At 38.3% G+C, this 18600-nt stretch overlaps 2 protein-coding genes across 4 annotated transcripts; both read right to left on the minus strand.

Moving 5' to 3' along the window:
* Positions 1-1604: 1604 nt before the first annotated feature.
* LOC129422038 (uncharacterized) lies at positions 1605-11315 on the minus strand. Its single transcript, XM_055177717.2, has 3 exons — positions 11088-11315; positions 10812-10988; positions 1605-9426 (listed from the first exon to the last, which is right to left on the minus strand). Exon 3 carries the CDS (start codon positions 9364-9366, stop codon positions 2284-2286), a length of 7083 nt encoding a protein of 2360 aa, XP_055033692.2. The 5' UTR covers positions 9367-9426; positions 10812-10988; positions 11088-11315; the 3' UTR covers positions 1605-2283.
* Positions 11316-12016: 701 nt separating this feature from the next.
* On the minus strand, positions 12017-18453 carry trpt1 (tRNA phosphotransferase 1). Of its 3 annotated transcripts, XM_073854514.1 has the most exons (8): positions 18324-18453; positions 18122-18268; positions 17056-17137; positions 16738-16907; positions 16382-16559; positions 16165-16221; positions 15971-16081; positions 12017-14555 (listed from the first exon to the last, which is right to left on the minus strand). In XM_073854514.1, exons 2-8 carry the CDS (start codon positions 18188-18190, stop codon positions 14533-14535), a joined length of 690 nt encoding a protein of 229 aa, XP_073710615.1. In that variant the 5' UTR covers positions 18191-18268; positions 18324-18453; the 3' UTR covers positions 12017-14532. The 3 variants fall into 3 exon arrangements, with proteins under 3 accessions (XP_073710615.1, XP_073710616.1, XP_055034156.1); XM_073854515.1 differs by having other exon boundaries at positions 17056-17132; positions 18122-18433; XM_055178181.2 differs by having other exon boundaries at positions 18122-18433.
* Between the last annotated feature and the right edge of the window lie 147 nt (positions 18454-18600).

Raw genomic sequence — 18600 nt, forward strand, 5'->3', positions numbered from 1 at the left:
TATAAAAAGGCTACATTAAATATAAATATGCAGAATTAATAAGACTTACTTTAGAAATGATTACCAAACTGCATTTTTTGCTACTAAAATATATTAAATCAGTGTTTCGTGTCCGTATAATTACTCACGTGCCAAGGAGCTGTGCAGAAAGCGGGATTTGTTATGACGAAATCCCTTCAGGTTGACATATTGCATTTATCACTAACTGACGGCACCGGATGTAACGTTACTTTATTACTTACGTATAGCATACAATAGCCCTCTATCATTAAACAGTTTTTACACAAAATCATAAAATTGTGAATAAGACTCACTAATTAATGTGAAGGGTGTGTGTGAAGTGACTCACACGTGCAACGTCTGGACATATTTGTAAATGCGCGCGCACGCTTGACTGCAGCTAAATTGACTGACTGATTTGTACACAAGAGGGCGCACACGCCGTGTTTTCTGTGAGAAAAACATGAGCTCTGATTTAATATTTTAAAGAGATTTTGAAAAAAAAACTTTAAAAAAAAAATGGTTTGAGAACCACTGCAGCTAAAAGACTAAGCGATTGTTAAAACTTTTCCACTCGATGCCCCTGCTAAAAAAAAAAAAACAATAGACACCATCACAGAAATTGTATTGGTTTTATTGGGAATTTTATTGGTTTATGACCCAAAGCACACTACAGTGTATTGGTTTTAATAGTAAAAGCTAATGGTTCCTATTGGTATTTTAATGGAAACCATTCGAACTTTCTGTAATGGTTTTATTGTTTTTTTTAGCAGGGGTCAGACTGAGAAAAGGGTCCTAAACCTAATCTCAACCAAACTCATGCTTGTGGTCTGACCTGAATTCATGCACTTTACATTTATTAATTAAACAGCTTTTATTCAAAGCAACTTACATTTTTTGTTATATAGTTTAGTTATATTTATATTGACCCTTACGGAAATTAACCATGGTTTTACTAAAGTTAAAAAAAACATGGTTACTGTAGTAAAACCATGGTAACCAAATTTCAAGACCCATAGTTAAATCATGGCTAGTGGAGCAAAACCATGGTTTTGTTGATAGTAATCAATACACCAAAAAAAAAACATGGTTACTACACTTTTACCACAATAAAACCATGGTTAATTTTTGTAAGGGGAGAGAGAGAGAAAGAGAGAGAGAGAGAGAGAGAGAGAGAGAGATTTAGTTTTCTAATCTTTATAATTAAATTAAACTTTATTTTTTATTTATACACATCAGTGACGGCCGGTGGCGTGAATTTAAAATATGTGTTCGAAGTGTCATGTGCATCACGCGTCATGTCAAAATACGTGCTTGCTGCACAAAACTGTTTATGATAAAAGAGTTAAATAATCGCAAGACACTAACTTAAAACAAAACTTTGATTATAAATAATGAGATTAAGCAAGTATCTGGCAAACGTCAGTGTCTCTTTTATCATAAACCCCTTCGAAGCATCTGCAGCAGGCACACACTTTGACATCACGCGTGATGCACATATTTACATGACGAGCCACACACATGCAGAGCTAAATACATGTTGTGATGAGCTTTGCATTGTGCATCCTCGAAGAAGTCACCGGCTGCCACTGATACACGGCTTTCAAGACAAGAAAATAAAACCAGATGTTATGGATTTAATACACAATTACCTTTAATTGGGTGCATCTGTGTGTAAAAAATATTACATGACAGTTGTCTGATGATAGAAATCATGTGCAGTCCTTATGTTGATGAACTCTGGTGGATCTTGTTCATCCACATTCTTTTCATCTACACAAATGCGCAGCCTTTATTGACTTGCGCGTCCCAGTGCACATCAAAGGCCTTCCAAGAAGCAACAACATATTAGGTCATATGAGGGTTGTTCAAGTCCAAACGCGACTTTTTGTCTCATGAGTAGAAGAGAGACGTCCCGGTTAGACTTGAATGAGCCTTGTAGATTTCTGAACTTAAAAGTGAACACAACATGATAGGTGCAACAAAATAAATCCCTTTATACATACATATTTATAAATACTTGTAGCTATTAAGAGGGCTCAATGAAGACATTTTTGATATACTGTACCAAATCTAAGCAAGTAATCATTTTCTGGGGTGTTTCTGAGCATTTATTCTTTCACAATACTTTTTGATAAATGCTGATCAAAAGTGACATGAACGCAGCAGTTGAGAAATTACAACTAGAAATTTGACTAGAACCTTTACTTCGTATAGCCCCCTTGAACCAAAAAAACTGAAATGAATTAAAAATGTAAACAGGCCACATGTGTTTCTGATGTTTTATACCCTTCTTCCACCAGGAGGAGGCAAGTTTGAGGATGGCTTGTGGTAGCAGTCTGAAGGAGCAGAATTTGGGCTTGCGTTGATCCCAGTGGGAATGTAATACATGTTCTCCAGATAGCTTTGATCAAGCGATGAGTGGCCTTTTGGTTCAGTTTTTGGCATCTGGGATGCAGGACTTCCGTATCTTAAGGATGTCTGATGAAGTGTGGTTGGGACAGGATGTGCTTCTGGATGGCGTACTTGCTGGGCACTGCTGGGGATTGTCGGGTAAGATGGCACTGCATACGGTAGGTACTGCGGTGCATACAACCCTGGATTGTGCAGAGAGGAGTATGGTGGTGCAGCTGGTTGATACAGTCCAGAGTGGGACATTGCCTGTTGTGGTATGAGAACTTCCACATACTGGCCCAATTCTGGATCAAAGAGCATCTTTCTTAGTGGCTGCATTGGTACTTCGACATAAAAGTATTTACCAGTGTCTGGATCAAGAAGCACCCGACGAGGAGCTTGACTACAGCTAATCCCACTTGCATTATCTGGATACAGTACATTGGCTCCTCCTGGACCTTCATTTCCGTAATCGTGACCAAAGGATGGTGGTAATTCTTGGGGACTGAACAACTGAGGTCTGGGATCCAGAGCAGACATGTTAGCATACTCATGATAAGGTGCATGACCTATTGCTTGTGGCGAGTGACAATTAGTCATCCGTCTGTCCATATGCGGCCCTGTGGGTGGGTGATCTTCACCATAAGGTTGTGTGTTTGGGACAGGACAGGCTCGCGGGTGGTGCATAGGCTGAATCAAAGCTGAGGCATGGGGAGCTGTGGTATTTGTCGAGACCGGTAAGTAATTTAGGCCCTGGCCCTCTGGCCTGCACTGATGAGGACGAACCTGAGCTTGTGGAGGAGCTCCTTGACAGGTGAGAACTTGACCTGGAGACTGTGAAACTGGTGGTGTCCGGATTTGTGGATTGTGGTGGGGATGACCTTGATTTAAGTGGGAAGATTGTGTGCAGGAACATGCAGATTGCATAGTGTTTGAATGAAGCCTGCATAGGCTTTGTGGAGGCAAATCTGACACCCGTAGCGGGCTGAAACGCTCTCGTTCATCATAGCTGGGAGGGTCATCCGTAGCATAGAAACGATGGTCTTCTGTGTTAAATCGGTTATTGGATGCTCTTGTCACAGGTTGTGCGTGGCTGTAGGCCTGTGAACCTGTGGGTTTGATCGAAGTGTTGTAAGCAAAGGAACTAGGTAAAATTGAATGGTCTTGACTGAAGGATGTTGTCATTTGCTGGGAAGAGCTGGGTGCTTGAAAGAAAGCAGAAGATTGACGTTGATCCACACTGGTAAATGTTGGTGTTGCAGATTTCTGAACAGAATTTGGAGTTGATGTCACTGGGATGGGTGGTGGTTTGCAGCTTGATACAGCTGATACAGCCAGTCTTTTTGTATTGTTTGATGAGGCCTCGTTTAATGTTTGTTGCAATTCATTTTTCTTTGGTTCAATAGTTGACTTGGTTTGCTGTTTAATAACAGATGCAATTTGCGTATCTGGTTTAGGAACATCACATGACATTGACTTAATTTCTGCAAACGACTGTTTAAATGCTTTCGGTGGTGGTACAAATGGCTTAAGCCTATCACTGGAAATTGACCTGACTTGTATGGGTAGCTCAATTTCTTTCGATGCAGTTGTTGTCGTGGTGTTATTTTTTATACTGCTTGAAACAGACCTCACCTCTGGCTTGACAGATGTTGTCAGGTTAGTTGAAATTTGTGTCATAGTTGTTGAGGCAGATATCTTAGTCTTTTCTTGTTCTTTTCTTTGTTCAACTGAGGATTCTTCTGCCAATGTTTGCTTGAAAATCTCACTTTTATCCTTTGGCTTAAAATGTAGGCCATCTTGACTATGGACTGACATTGAAGAACTGTTGTCGAATGCTGTTGGACTGCAAGGCAACAATTTGGCTGTGCTTGCATGAGCTTCCGATAAAGAGGCTTGTAAAGGTACCTCAAGCCTGTTGACATGTTTAGCTGTAGCACTCACACCATTAGTGATAACATCACACACTCCAATGTCTGCCTGCATTCCTTTTTCTTTCAGTAGCATGGACACAGAATGGCTGCTGATTATATCTTTTGTTTGGTTGGAGTCAGTGATCGTAGAGCTAGAGGTGTTCTGAATTGTTTTGGATGTGCCACCCTGGAGAACCATCAAGGCTGAAACTTCCCTGTCCTTACTTTTGGGTCTAGGCGGCATTGCTTGCATGCTACTCTGATCACAGTGACCGGAAGATCTTTCAGCGGTTTTGCCAGGTTCATTTAATCCTCCAAAGGTTGTACACTGGGAATCCGTAGGCAGTATTGTTGTCAAAGAGGCTTTGGATGTTATTTCAGTGATGTCAGTATCTCTGCTTGTCTCTGCAGCCGGCCCTGGTCGAGATATTTTTGATATGTCAACAGCCTGTGTTTCACCTTGCCAGTGGGTTGCTTTACTGCTTGTTTGCTTGTCCTTCCAACTGATAGCTTTACATTCAATGTGCAAGGCTGGAGGAGTTGGTGGCGGCCGATCTCTTTTCTCTTGAATAGGTGCATCTTCTGCAGCTGAGGTTGAATTTGATCCTTTGAAAGACAAGTTGTATGAGTTTTTAACCAATTTCCTCACATCCCTTACTTTGTGTATGACAGATTTTGTTTTGTCATCTTCTTTCATGTCTGGAACTTCCACGTCCACATCTTCTGCCGATTTTTCCATTGACTGATATTCACAAAATTCTTTGGATCGTTCTAAGTCAGGAGACAGCGAAACCTTCAGAGACGACTTTTTTTTCTCTTTGACAGTGGAAGGTTTGAGAGTTATTTCTGGGGTCTTTGACATAAAAACGCTCCCATCATGTTGCCTTCTATTTTCTTGTGTCATTTGCCGCTCCGTGTCTCTGTTTGTCATTCTGCTCTGCATGGTTACTGTTTGAGTGGCAAGAGCAGCACTTGTGATCCTGGCATTTGCTGAGTCCCTATTGTACTGCTCTTTTAGGTTACCGCCTCTTTCGTCTTGTTTATCATTCTTGCTGTTTAGTTTCACAAGTGCTTTGTCCTCAAATGGATGGGCCACTCTGATGGGCCTTGTTTCTTCTCTTATGAAATCTGCTTCACCAGTATTTATGAATAAAGGTCTGAAAATGGGTTTTGGAGGAACTTTTGGAGGGCATTTTTTCAGTGGGGGATGTGGACTTCTCTCTCCTTTACCAGCAAAATCTTTAGATGAAAAAATATGTTCAGAGTGTTGGCTAGAGTTTAGACTATGCTTCTCTATGCTACTTTGTTCAGAACTGGGACTGATATCTGGATGCCTGTTCTTATCTCCAGTAGGACTTATAATTCCCGATGTTTCTTTTTGTGCATCATGCATTTTCTTTGACAGGATGCTTTTGATGATAGAGGAGGCCATTTGAGTCTTAGGGGGAGCATCATCTAAAGACAAAGATTTCTGCAAAGTTTGTTTCCTGTCAGTCTGAGGTGAAGCTGGGTCCTCCCTGGACATCTTCTCTTGCACAAAGACTGGTGTGCTATGTTGTCGAACAAGAGTGTCTTTTGAGTTTTTATGTGCAGGGAGTGAATCCAAAACATTTTCAGTGTTTGTTTTGGGCTTCGACTCATCTGTGTTCCGCCTCAGCAGCTGGATCTGTCTTTTGGGTACTGTCCTTTTTCTCCTACAAGACTCTTCCTTTGTCTCTAATGCAACATCCACACACTCAAAACTGCCCATCTCAAAGCGTTTGGCCGGGTCCAGGCCGTCACGTGATGATAAAGAAGAGCTGTGTAACAAATCATCATTTTCATGTAGCGTTGAGCCACGTAAGTCTGCGTAGGTCATCCATGCAACAGCACCAGGGCTGTCCACATTTGTAGATGGATGTGAAACATTTGTAGATGACCTGTGGCTTGAATTGTACACATCCAAATAATCCACCTCAGGGCTAGATAGGCTTCTGAAAGCCAAATCTGTAAACCACTTCACCTCATTGTCTGCTTCATCAAACTCACTTCCCATGCTGGAGGCCTCACCAAGACACTCTGGAGAAACAAAGCCTGCACTGCTGATTTTACCGTGGACAGATGTCTGGACCCTCCCGGCGCCACACTTGCTCTCTTGTTTTGAGCCTTCTGCTCTAAGCTGACCCTGTTGCTGTAGAGTTGTAGGGTGCGACTCAAAATAACACCGAGCTGGAATTCCAGACTTTGGGTCTCGACTTGAGGGAGCTGGGCTGTGGCCTGCAGGCCCTTTTCTATTCCTGGCACTGAGTGACAGGTCAACCTGTTCCTCTCTGTAACTACTCTCTTCCCTAGTCTCCACCCCTTCTCCCTCTCTCTTTCCACTCTCTTCCTTCTCTCCACATGGCTGCCTATCGTATTCTTTGCCATTGTCCTTACAGATAGCCACTGGACTTTCACTTAATGCCACAGGCACTTGGCTAAAAGTCTTGTCACTACCTGCAGTATCATTCTTCAACATTTCTGTTTCATTATTATTACAAACCTCTATATTATATTCTTTAATTTCCACAGATTCCATATTTAAATCAGTTCTGTCATCACTGACAATTTCCTGACTTGTTTTTATTTGTACCTCTTGTGTTCGTGAATCTTGTGAGGTCAGCATTTGGGTGAGATCTTGCGGTGCAGAACCGCTACATTTATTCACTGATGAGGTTTGTTTAAAGATCTCTGTTTGAGCAAGGTCATCAAAATGTCTGCTTTCTAATCGGCTAGGAGAAGGAGGACTCTGTTCACAGATTATGTGTAAGGGCTGATTTTCTTCCTGAACAAGAGTGCTGGAAGGTTCCAAGGCTGGTTGGAGATCAGAGGATAATGCTACATCTCTGGTTTGGTTTGAACCAAGCGATGATGCCCTTGATATGCTCCTTGGTGTTGACAAAAAATTCTCTGAGGTGGGTAAGAAAGAGGCATCATCTCCAAGAAGAGAGTTAGAAGTTTCAGAGTAGTTGCCACAGACAGCTTCAGTCAGTGAAACAACACTGTTTGCTACCCCTTCAATCTCAGGGCATGCATCTTGTGGCAGAACACTGTGTGATATTGTCTTTATTTCAGGTGAGCATGTGACTGATCTCAGCTCAAGTGAAGGGGCTGGTGAAGTAGGATCTGGTGTAAGGTAGTTTTGTCTACTGTTTGGAGAAGAGGTAATGCTTCTTAACTCAGATGCAGAATCTATACTGTATGTTGGTGTCACTCTGTAGTCAGTTCTTGAGACAGCAGGGGAAGGTGACAGGTCATCCCTTTCCACTAAATAAACATTTCTCTCATTTGTTGGTGATGGGCTCATGTTATAATCCATAGGTGAGTGAATTATTACTGGTTCTGGTGAGTGAGCAGGAACAGAGTGGTCAGGAGAGGAGCAAATATCACTGTTACTAATGCCAGGGGAGAATGGTACATCTTCAGGTTCAGTTGAATACACATCTCTTTCATTTAATGGAGAGGAGTTGCTTAAATAACTCTGAGGTGAGTGAATCGCTTCTGGTTCTGGTGAGTGAGTTGTTGCTGAGTGATCAGACATGGAGCAGATGTCACTGTTACCAATGCCAGTGATGACAGGGGAGGATAATACATCTTCAGGTTCAGTAGAATACATTTCTCTCTCATTTAATGGAGAGGAGTTGCTTATATAACTCTGAGGTGAGTGAATCATTACTGGTTCTGGTGAGTGAGTCGTTCCTGAGTGATCAGACATGGAGCATATTTCACTGTGACCAGTCCCTGGAGACGCTGAGGCTTCGGGTTCAGTTGAACAAATAATTCTGTCACTTGTAGGTGATGGGCTGGTGGTGTAATCCACAGGTGAGTGAGTGACTATTGGTTCAGGTGTGTGAACAGGTGCTAGGACATCAGTAGAGGAACAGATGCCATTGATCTCAGCTGATCTTTCTCTGGCATCTGCAGAATACACCAGCTCTTTTGATTCAGTGGTAGGCACAGTTGGGGAATCGATTTCCATATCATTACTGGAAGGACGTGTACAACAACCAGGTGTGCCACACGTGTCTTTCAAGTCTGGAAAATTTGACGTGTTCTCTGCTTGTGTTGAAACCAAATTCGACAAAACAGGTGAAGATTTACCCAAAGAAACAGGTGTGGAGCATATTTCACTGCTTACAGGGGAGGAGGAAGATGTTACCTTGAGCTCAGGTGTTACACTGGGTACAGGTATACAATTAATATCTTCGTTTGCAGGTGAGGTGGACATTGTCAGTTCTGATGGAGATCCACTGTTAACCATCTGTTTCGTTGAGAGAAAGTCATCCTGTTGTGAACAATGATCAGTAAGTGATGAGTTCATACATTCAGGGTTCTCAGAAGAAACAACATCATCTAAAAGTGTGCTTGTATGTTCGGGGGCTGTAATAATTTCTCCTTGCTCATGAAAGGCAGGTTTCCTTTTCTCCAAAGGCTCCTTTGCTAAAGTAATCAGACTCGCATCTGGTGTCAAATTAAACTCCTGTGGTTCAGATACATTCACCCTTTCGGTTTCATTCGCAGACACTTGTGGTTTTTCCCAGCTATCTGCATGTGAAAGCTCATCACTATTTACATGGTGTGCAGGCGGTGTGCAGTGAAAAGGGTAAAGTCCATTTTCAGAGACAGTTGATTCAAGTGGCGATGAACTTGATTCCCTGGTTTCAAATGTGGAAAAATCCTTTATATTTTTTGGAGAGGGTGTGGTGTAAGTGACTTCAGTATTGTCACCCGAGTCAGATCCACTGGCAGTGTGATATGATCCTGAAGAATCATTGGCATCATCCACTGGAAAAGGCTGATCTGCTTCCCTTTTAAGACATGTGGCAGAGGGCGGGCTACTGGAAAGCGATGGAGATTCACAATCATCTCCGAAAATGTCACAAAGGCAGGTTGTTTCAGATATGGCATTACGATGGCTGGGAACTGCAGTGATGTCAAAGATCTCCACACGATTTGGCACGTCACGGTTTTGCAAGTTAAACGCGCGTGGTGCGCTGCGGAAGAACGAGTAGCTGTCTCCCTCTAGAACCCAGCGGTCCATTTTTCCTCTCCAGAAACCACGGGCATTTGGTTACGACTTTTGAGCTGAACGTTTTCAGACCTGTTAAAATTGAAGAGATGAGTCACAAAAATGTTTCATGTTATTATAAAAAATGCAACATGAAGTTAAAACAACTTGGTTTTACAAGTCAATTCACTGTAAACTGTAGTAAATTATAGTATATTATTTACTACACATACCATAGTATTAACTATAGTAAACTGATAAACTGTAGTAAGTACCACAGTATACTTTAGTTCTTACTACAGTAAACTATAGTGTATTATAGTATACTATAGGATATTATAGTATTTACTACAGAAATTTTACCATAAGTAAGTTTACCATAAATTGCTATAGTATTTTAATACAGTTTACTTTATTATAGAATGGTTCAAAAACAATATAGTATTTGCTAGAGCAGTGGTTCCCATACTTTTTGCAGTGTGCGGCCCCCCTTTTAAATGGTGCCTTCCTTCACGGCCTCCCAAAGAAAATTTGTGACAAAAAACTGTTCTAAAACTCAACATTTTAATAAAAAAAAAAAAAACCATTAAATTATACAAAAAGTAGTGCTGTAGTTAATAGCCTTATTTTTTTAGGCTTGATTACACAGAATTCATGATCAATTAATATATTTCATAAAATGTCATAAAACTGGGGCCCCCCGGCACCATCTCGCCACCCCCAGTTTGAAAACCACTGTGCTAGAGTAATTTTACTTCATTTCCTATAGTTAGATTACTATAAAATTACTATAGTATTTTAATACAGTTTACTGTAGTACATTTACTATAGTATGGTTCAAAAACACTATAGTATTTACTAGAGTAATTTTACATTTAATCATTTAGCAGACGCTTTTACTTCATTATATAGTTAGATTACTATAAATTATTATAGTACCTTTAATAGTTTACTGTAGTACATTTACTATAGTATGGTTCAAAACCACTAAAGTATTTACTAGAGTACCATTTTTTATGGTAATTTTACTATAATATACTATAGTATTTTTTCCACTAGGGATAAATTATAAAATCAAGTTGAAATTGTATTAAGTTAAAGAAACATAAAAATATTTGTTGATTTTACAAAAATTGCTGTGTACTTTAGCAAATCTGAAGATGACCAGAAAGAATGTTTTTTTTATATTTTTTGTAAGGAATAAAAATACACATTTGGAACATTACATCAAAGATTTTCTTACATTTGTCATGCTTCAATAATCTAAAAGTTAATAGAAACTAATGCTTCTGGTTTACTCATACACAGCTTAATAAAACATTAAAAGCAAAAAATTATATGCTTTTTTTTGCATAACAATTTTTGAAACCATTTTGATTAGGGCATACCATAAAGCACAATACACATGCAGAAGGTTTATCACGACACACATCATAGCTATAATTGAGAGGAAACAATTATGCTAAGTATTTACTTGCCTTTTAAGCAGTTTTCTGTATAGTCCGTTTGAATGGAATAGCAGACAAGCCCCTTCGGAGGACATTTACAAGAGACAGTACCAGTGAATGAGGCTCCAACAGGGGCGTCCAGGTGCCAAATTGAGCAACTCAGTGCACAGATAGATCCAGTTCCTTTGCCAAGAGCCAAAAAATAACCTGTGTACCATTCGCACAAAGCCTATTTCAGACACCGGCTAATACTACTTTTTAATAAAGAACCAGAAGCATGCACAAAAAAGATTCAATGAATCTGACCTGAAGCTTTTTGATCATAGTTAGGCATAGATTGTGTGAAGCTTAACAGGGTATTACAGCTAGCAGCAGGTGCTGGAGTAGCAAAGATGGACGCTGTGGATAGAATCTGACACTTTAGGCCAACACAGTCATAGCTTGACTAAATTTAGACCTTAGCTATCAGGGGAAACTTTGCTTTGAGAGGATGCTTAGAGACGCAGAGATCACTAAATGGCAGCTGTACAAAGCATACAACATGAATGTCTCTATATTATCACATTATGTAAGAACATAACGATATTCAGCACCTGAAGCAAACATGACTATCCAAAATAATGCCAAACTAAAGAGAAATATGCACTAAACGCATGCAATAAATACCTGATTGATCTCTTACCTTCCATGTCTATGTCAGTTGGTTCACAGCATCAGATTCATCTCATGTGGTTATAAATTAGTCTATCATCTTATAGGGAAAGAATGCTAAGCAGCTCTGCAATCCCGGGATTCCCAGAGCTCACACAAGACTACTGACACAAATCCAAACACACAGCCGCTGTGTAGTAGACAATACTTCCAAGAATAGGTCTTTGATGAGCTGGACGGTTTTCTAAAGACCATGGTCAAAGGGACAGTTCACCCAAAAATGAAAATTCTGTCTGTTACAAAAATTTCTTTGCTCTGATGAACACAAAGGAAGACATCCCAGGAATGCCTGCAACCAAACCGATCAGAAGCCCCATTGACATCCACAGTAGGAAAAAAGAATACTATGGAAGTCAATGGGGCCTCCGACCGGCCCGCAACAAAACACTCCCAAAATATCTTCTTTCTTTGTGTACATCATAACAAAGAAATTCATACAGGTTTGCAGCAACATAAGAATGAGTAAATGACAGAATTTTCAGTTCTATCCCTTTAACATTTAAAAAAAATGGAGCCTTACACCCTTTAGTAATGCGTATGATTTTATTTAAACGAGAACAAAAATTAAATCTCTTATACAATCTGGTCCAGGTATAATGCATTTATTAATGCACAATTAGCATTAGAGAATTTTTAAAATAAATTGTATAATTGTATAAAGCATTTACGATTACGAATGGTGAAACATTAAACATTTCTGCATTGTAAAAAATTCTTTGCTGCCTTATTTTTTTTAGTTGAATCAACTCAGATTTACAAGTCATGTCAACTTACTATTATTTATCTTGACTATATACGTTGAAGTTGACTTTTTTCAACTATATTTTATAAGTTATAACAACTCATCTCTAGTCAAGTTAAATAATAGTAATTTAAAATGACTTGCAAATGTGAGTTGATTCAATTAAAAAAATTAAAGGGGCCATGGCATAAACATCTTTTTTCATGTTTAAGTGTTATAATTGGGTCCCCAGTGCTTCTATCATCCTAGAAAATGTGAAAAACATCAACCCAGTAACTTAGTTTTGGTTAACCATTCTCTTTAAGCACATGAGAAAATAGGTCGTTGAAATTTGGCTTTCCTTATGATGTCATAAGGAGCTCTTATTATAATAATACCATCCCTTAATCTGCACTATCCAATCACAGCACTGCCATTTAGTGCAGAGAAAAAGAGAGAGAGAAAATAATTCACAGCACAATTTAGTTTCAATGGCAACAAACCGCTCATTTGCATTTATAACATTCTCTGCAAGCACGTGAAAAATTATGTCTTTGAAATTGGGTTCCCCTTGTGATGTCAGAAGGGGATAATACCACCCCTTAATCTGCACTATCCAACCACGGCACTGCCATTTAGTGCAGACAGAAAGAGAAAAATAATTGGCAACACAATTGAGTTTTAATTTCAACAAACCACCATCATTGTGATCAGTGTTTGCGTTTCATCAGCTCATTTACATTTTAAAGGACACACCCAAAAACATACATTTTTGCTTGCACCTACAAAGTGGCAATTTTAACACGCTATAATTAATTATCTGTGTGGCATTTTAAGCTAAAATTTCACATACGTACTCTAGTGACACCAAAGACTTATTTTACATCTTTATAAAATCTCATAATATGACCCCTTTAAAGGGGCCAATATCATGAAAATCTGACTTTTTCCATGTTTAAGTGCTATGATTGGGTCTCCAGTGCTTCTATCAACCTAGAAAATGTGAAAAAGATCAACCCAGTAACAGTTTTGGTAAACCATTTTCTGCAAGCACATGAGGTCATTGAAATTATGTCATAAGGAGCTCTTATTATAATAATACCGCCCCTTAATCTGCACTATCCAACCACAGCACTGCCATTTAGTGCAGAGAAAAAGAGAGAGAGAAAATAATTCACAGCACAATTGAGTTTCAATGGCAACAAAACCGCTCATTTGCATTTAAAAGGACACCCAAAACGGCACATTTTTTCACACACCTACAAAGTGGCAATTTTAACATGTTATAATAAATTATCTGTGGGGCATTTTAAGCTAAAACTTCACATACGTACTCTAGTGACACCAAAGACTTATTTTACATCTTTAAAAAATCTCAATATATGACCCCTTTAAGGCAGCAAATGATTTTTTACAGTGCAACAGCAGAATGTTCAATCCTCCCAGAATGTAGGCAACAAATGTGGCTTTGATGGACAGAACTCACAGAAAATTAACAAAATGCATAAAAAAATAAGCCCACTGGATGTTATTTGTCCCTGTCAAGTGCACTGTACATAAATATGCTTGCAGAAAATCCCCCAGTAGAAACATGAGACACAGACGACTCTATCTTGAGCTCTCCAATGGATTTAGATAGTCTATTTTCTGACAAATATGCAATGGGCTGAAAGTGCCCTACAAATAAAACAGGTTTAGGAGGTCAATCAACAATTTGTGTACAAAACACATCAGACAACCTGTAAAACAAGCTATTGACCTAATTATTATCCCTGTCAAGTTAATCCCAAACTTTTAATTCTGACCTGGTGTGGGCTGTCAAGACTCAGGTTATCTAAAAATGTATAATGTTTTTAAAAGGATAATTCACACAAAAATGTAATTGTGCTATCATTTATTCACTCTCAAGTTGTTACAAACCTGAATAAATTTTGTTGTTTTGCTGAAAACAAAGATATTTTGAAACATGTTTGTAACCAAACAGATCTGGGGCAGCACTGACTTCAATAATATTGTTTTCCCTACAATGGAAGGGAATGGTTCCCCTGATCTGCTTTGTTACAAATATATTTTTAAATATCTTCATTTGTGTTCAGCAGAATAAAGAAATGTATACATGTTAGTCTGGAAAAACTTAAGGGGTAGTAAATGACAGAATTTTAATTTTTGCGTGAATTATGCCTTAAAATGTAAACAAAACCGTTTTAATCGTGTTACATAGATCTTACAATAATTTTATTTTCATGTTGAGTAGATGCGTAACAGTAGTGGATTTGTCCCCATTTTAGTATTGCTGTCAGAAAAAATCCTCTCCAACGGCTATTGCAGCTCGATTTCACAAACTGAAAGAAAAAACATTCTTATCAGACCTTTAATAGCAATAATAATTCACATTTGCACATTTGTCCTATCATAAGTAAAAACAGGTCACACATACACACACACACAGTTAAGTTAGCGGTATATTGCTATATTACCAAATGATTAATTCGCTGTCTTATTGTTTTGTTACAATTTTAGTGAAATCCAGGCTAAAGTCTCATAATATAATCTAATCTAATCCATTTCATTTCACTAAAAAAGGGTATGCACATGAAGTCACCGTCGGTGAGAGTGACTGCGGTTACGCCCACTGAGTGGCAAAAGACAGAGCGGCAGCATTTGAGTACAGCGTGACATCGACAAAAACACGGTGAAAACACGTCGAAATGGGAAAAAGCTGTTGTCTGATAGACTGTACTAACAGATTAACAAAAACACCAAAAGGGGAAGTAAATTGATCGTTCATGCCAACGTTCACAGGCCACAGGTGGGTTGATAAGTTGCTAGGGTCACTATCAAGCAGAGGTTTTACTTTCTACTTAAACATATTTTTTCAAGTATTTGTATTTTATCCGTGTTTTTCTTTGAAAAACATACATTCCAAAGCATATTATCATAATTTTTACTCTATTACATTTCATAAATAATACATTTTTGTTTTACATTTAATATTTAAGTACATTAACGTACTTTTACTCAAGTAAAAGTACACAATTTAAATGTATTTAGGTATTAAATAAATTTTAATACGCAATATTAAAGAATACACAGTATGATTAAATGCTTTAGAATGTAGTAAAGTAAAATGTTTCCCAATACAAACACCCTAATAAAGCACAGATTCTTTGAAAATGTAACTAATGTAACTCAGTATTGTCCACCTCCGCTATCAAGTCCAACTTAATTTAATTTAAGCTGATAATAGTCAGTTTTACTGGCATTTTCACAGCAGCCCCTATAAAAACCAGCTATTTTGTTGAACGTTTGCCACTCAACAGGAGGATCTCTCACGTGGTCACGTGGAAAAGTGACGTCAATGCATACCCTCTATTGATTTCAATCTTACTCAGTTATCAAGGTTTTGTTTACATCATGTATGTTGATTTTATGTAGAAAACAGTAAATCACAAAGAATTGTTTACATTTACAAGTTTGACCAGATTTGGCCACCAAAATTTGAGAGTGTGCCACTGAATTTTACATCCAGTCGCACATGTGCGAACAGTAAATTTAACCTTTTTTTGTGACGTGACACTGAATTTGAAACAGCACATTGTACTTTCTGCATCTTTCATTAAAGTATTAGTAATACAGTGGAAATTAGTAGAAATGTGAATATTTGGTTAGCATGTTGATTTACAGTGTGTGCCCCTAAATTTTCTGGTTGCGCCCCTAAAATTTTCAGTTGGGGCCCTGGGTTGTGGTAGTGACTCACCCGAAGGTTTGAGTTTTTGTACTCTAGAGAAGTAGCAGGGTGCTAACACCCCTGCAGCATCTCCAGGGGTCAACAAAACCCCATTCGCCGACCAGAAAAACTGAATCCCATCTGAACACCAAACAGAAGTGATCATTGTAATATTGTGAAACTCATAAACATCACTTTTAAAAAAAATAAAGATTTATCAATACCTGAAATAGCTTTTGAGACATTAATGTACACAGCCACCTCACAGTTCTGCCTCATACCTGGAAATGAAAGCACCTCAGTTGTGAGTTTTCCATAACCTGGATTGTTTCAGTAGAAAACTTCAAAACTGATTTCAAACATTCTTTGCCATTAACTACACAAAAAGTCCTACAAAAGACACAAAAAAGCTCCCCTAATCTACACATCTGTTGATCTCACCACTGATGACTCCGCCCTCTCCAGGTAGCCCAGGTGCCAGGTGTATATGAGTTCTGTTCATTCGGCTGAGACCCTGACTTTGTATAGAGGGCCAGTGATTCATATATGTGCCATGCACAGCCTCTTTTGGACAGTCTGGATCATCAGGTGACACCGGTTTCAACTCCAGATCTTCAACCTGATTGAGACACATTCTAGAATAAGTGCATTTTATACATAATTAATATGATTATATGTGACCCTATCAGACTAAAAGTGTCTCACAGACTAAAAGTTTTCACAAACATATATCCTAGAGAAAAACATAATTAGTAATATCTTTTAAAGGTGCGTGGGTTTGTCTTGACCATACTGACCTGCACCGAGTGACCCTGATTGGCTCGTATCTGAAGACGTCCATCATCAGGGTGTGTTTGAAACTTGAATCGCTGCTTCTCATTGGTGGCCACCACCTGCTGCAGGTCCTCCAATGAAAAAGAGCGAAACTGCTGATGAGCCAGAAGTTCATCAACATACACAAAACCATCTGCAGGAGACACATAAGGTTGCATTACAAGTCAAAGACAAAAGGATACAACACTAAACCAAATCCTATGCCAAAGTCAGCATGGCTTAATACATCTCAAGGAGGAGTTGAATTAATAATTTGGAAGTTTGTCAATATCATCTCGCACCTGAGCTCATCTGAAGGCCCATCTTACTGGCACCATGGCGTAATACATAAGACAGGGATTTGGACAATCTCACACCCCTGCTCTGAAAAACATAAAAGCATAGCTATTATTTTGTCAAGTATTTGACACAAAATAAAATTGGAAGGTGACATATCCCTGCTAAAAAAACAATAGACACCATCACAGAAATTCTAATGATTTTATTTGGAATTTTATTGGTTCTAATGGAATATGGCCCAAACACACTACAGTGTAGTGGTTTTAATGGTAAAAGCTAATGGTTCCTATTGGTATTTTAACGGAAACCATTAGAATTTTCTGTAATGGTTTTATTGTTTTTTTTTTCAGCAGGGATCCTAAAACTATTTTAAGCAGCACTTTCTTCATTCAGTTATGATTGAAATGCAGGCTTTTTGTGACCTCATAATAATAATAATAATAATAATAATAATAACTTTATTTTGTATAGCGCCTTTAAAGGTAATTTCTCAAAACGCTTACAGAAGAAAAAAAAACATAAGTTGTTAACTGAGATACACATATTAATAAACTACATGAAATAACTGTGAAAATTAAAGTAAAAAAGATGTATAGTTCACGCAAAAATATAAATTCTGTCATCATTTACTCAACCTCATATTATTTTTTTCCTACTATGGAAGTCCATCGGGTGCCATCAACTGTGTGATTACTATCATTTATCATCATTTACTCACCCTCATGTTGTTAAAAACCTGTATAAATTTTGAGCAGTGTTTAAAACCAAACAGCTAAAAAACCCCAGCTTTGAGCACCGCTGACTTCCATAGTAGTATTTTCCTACTATGAAAGTCAATGGCGCTTCGTTTCCTGGTTCATTACAAATATCTTTCTTTGTGTTCATTAAAACAAAAACATTTATATAGCTTTTTTTAACAACATGAGGATGATGACAGAAATTTTGGGTGAAGTATCCCTTTAAACGACTATACACAAAATCATGAATTGCGTTAAACTTATAGCAATGATTCTGTAAAGACCACATACATGCTTTAAAAATACTTTAATATAAATATTAATAAACTACCTCTTCAACTCTGTATCCTCGCCCTCCTCTTCCTCTTTTTCCTCCTCTCTCTCGAGGTCGACTGTCCATTGATTTAATTTCGATACGTGTGATACAGTATACTGTCGTTGTGATTATACGAGTAATTTTCACACACTATAACCAGCACTTTAACTTGGATAATTATTATATGCGAAAGTTGTATATTTAAAATATATCAAACATTTCTTACGGTTGTTTCTATCGCTGAACTTTACATGTACCAGCTAATGCTCACAACATAGTAAACAGTACGCAGCCATTATGAGTCTGTTTATTTAGAGGCCAGCAGAGGTCACTAGAGCACATATGTTTTACACGTGCAAACCACATAGCGTTAATAATGACACTATTTATTTTTGGTACGTTTTTATTTATGTGGTGGTTACATGTATGTGGGGCGCATATTTTATCTATAAAATGCTAATTATATAAATAAAATAAAATATAAATACCAACAT

This window comes from Misgurnus anguillicaudatus, chromosome 16, assembly GCF_027580225.2.
Source record: "Misgurnus anguillicaudatus chromosome 16, ASM2758022v2, whole genome shotgun sequence".
NCBI lineage: Eukaryota > Metazoa > Chordata > Actinopteri > Cypriniformes > Cobitidae > Misgurnus > Misgurnus anguillicaudatus.

What these genes read in the sequence shown, in the direction of transcription:
- LOC129422038 (XM_055177717.2), bottom strand. Translation starts at nt 9,366, where the DNA reads ATGGACCGCTGGGTTCTAGAGGGAGACAGCTACTCGTTCTTCCGCAGC.
- trpt1 (XM_073854514.1), bottom strand. Translation starts at nt 18,190, where the DNA reads ATGGACAGTCGACCTCGAGAGAGAGGAGGAAAAAGAGGAAGAGGAGGG. An exon ending in GAGGATACAGAGTTGAAGAG is followed by an intron (nt 17,138 to 18,121) that starts GTAGTTTATTAA and finishes TATGTTTTTCAG; the next exon opens with AGCAGGGGTGTGAGATTGTC. An exon ending in GGGCCTTCAGATGAGCTCAG is followed by an intron (nt 16,908 to 17,055) that starts GTGCGAGATGAT and finishes TGTCTCCTGCAG; the next exon opens with ATGGTTTTGTGTATGTTGAT.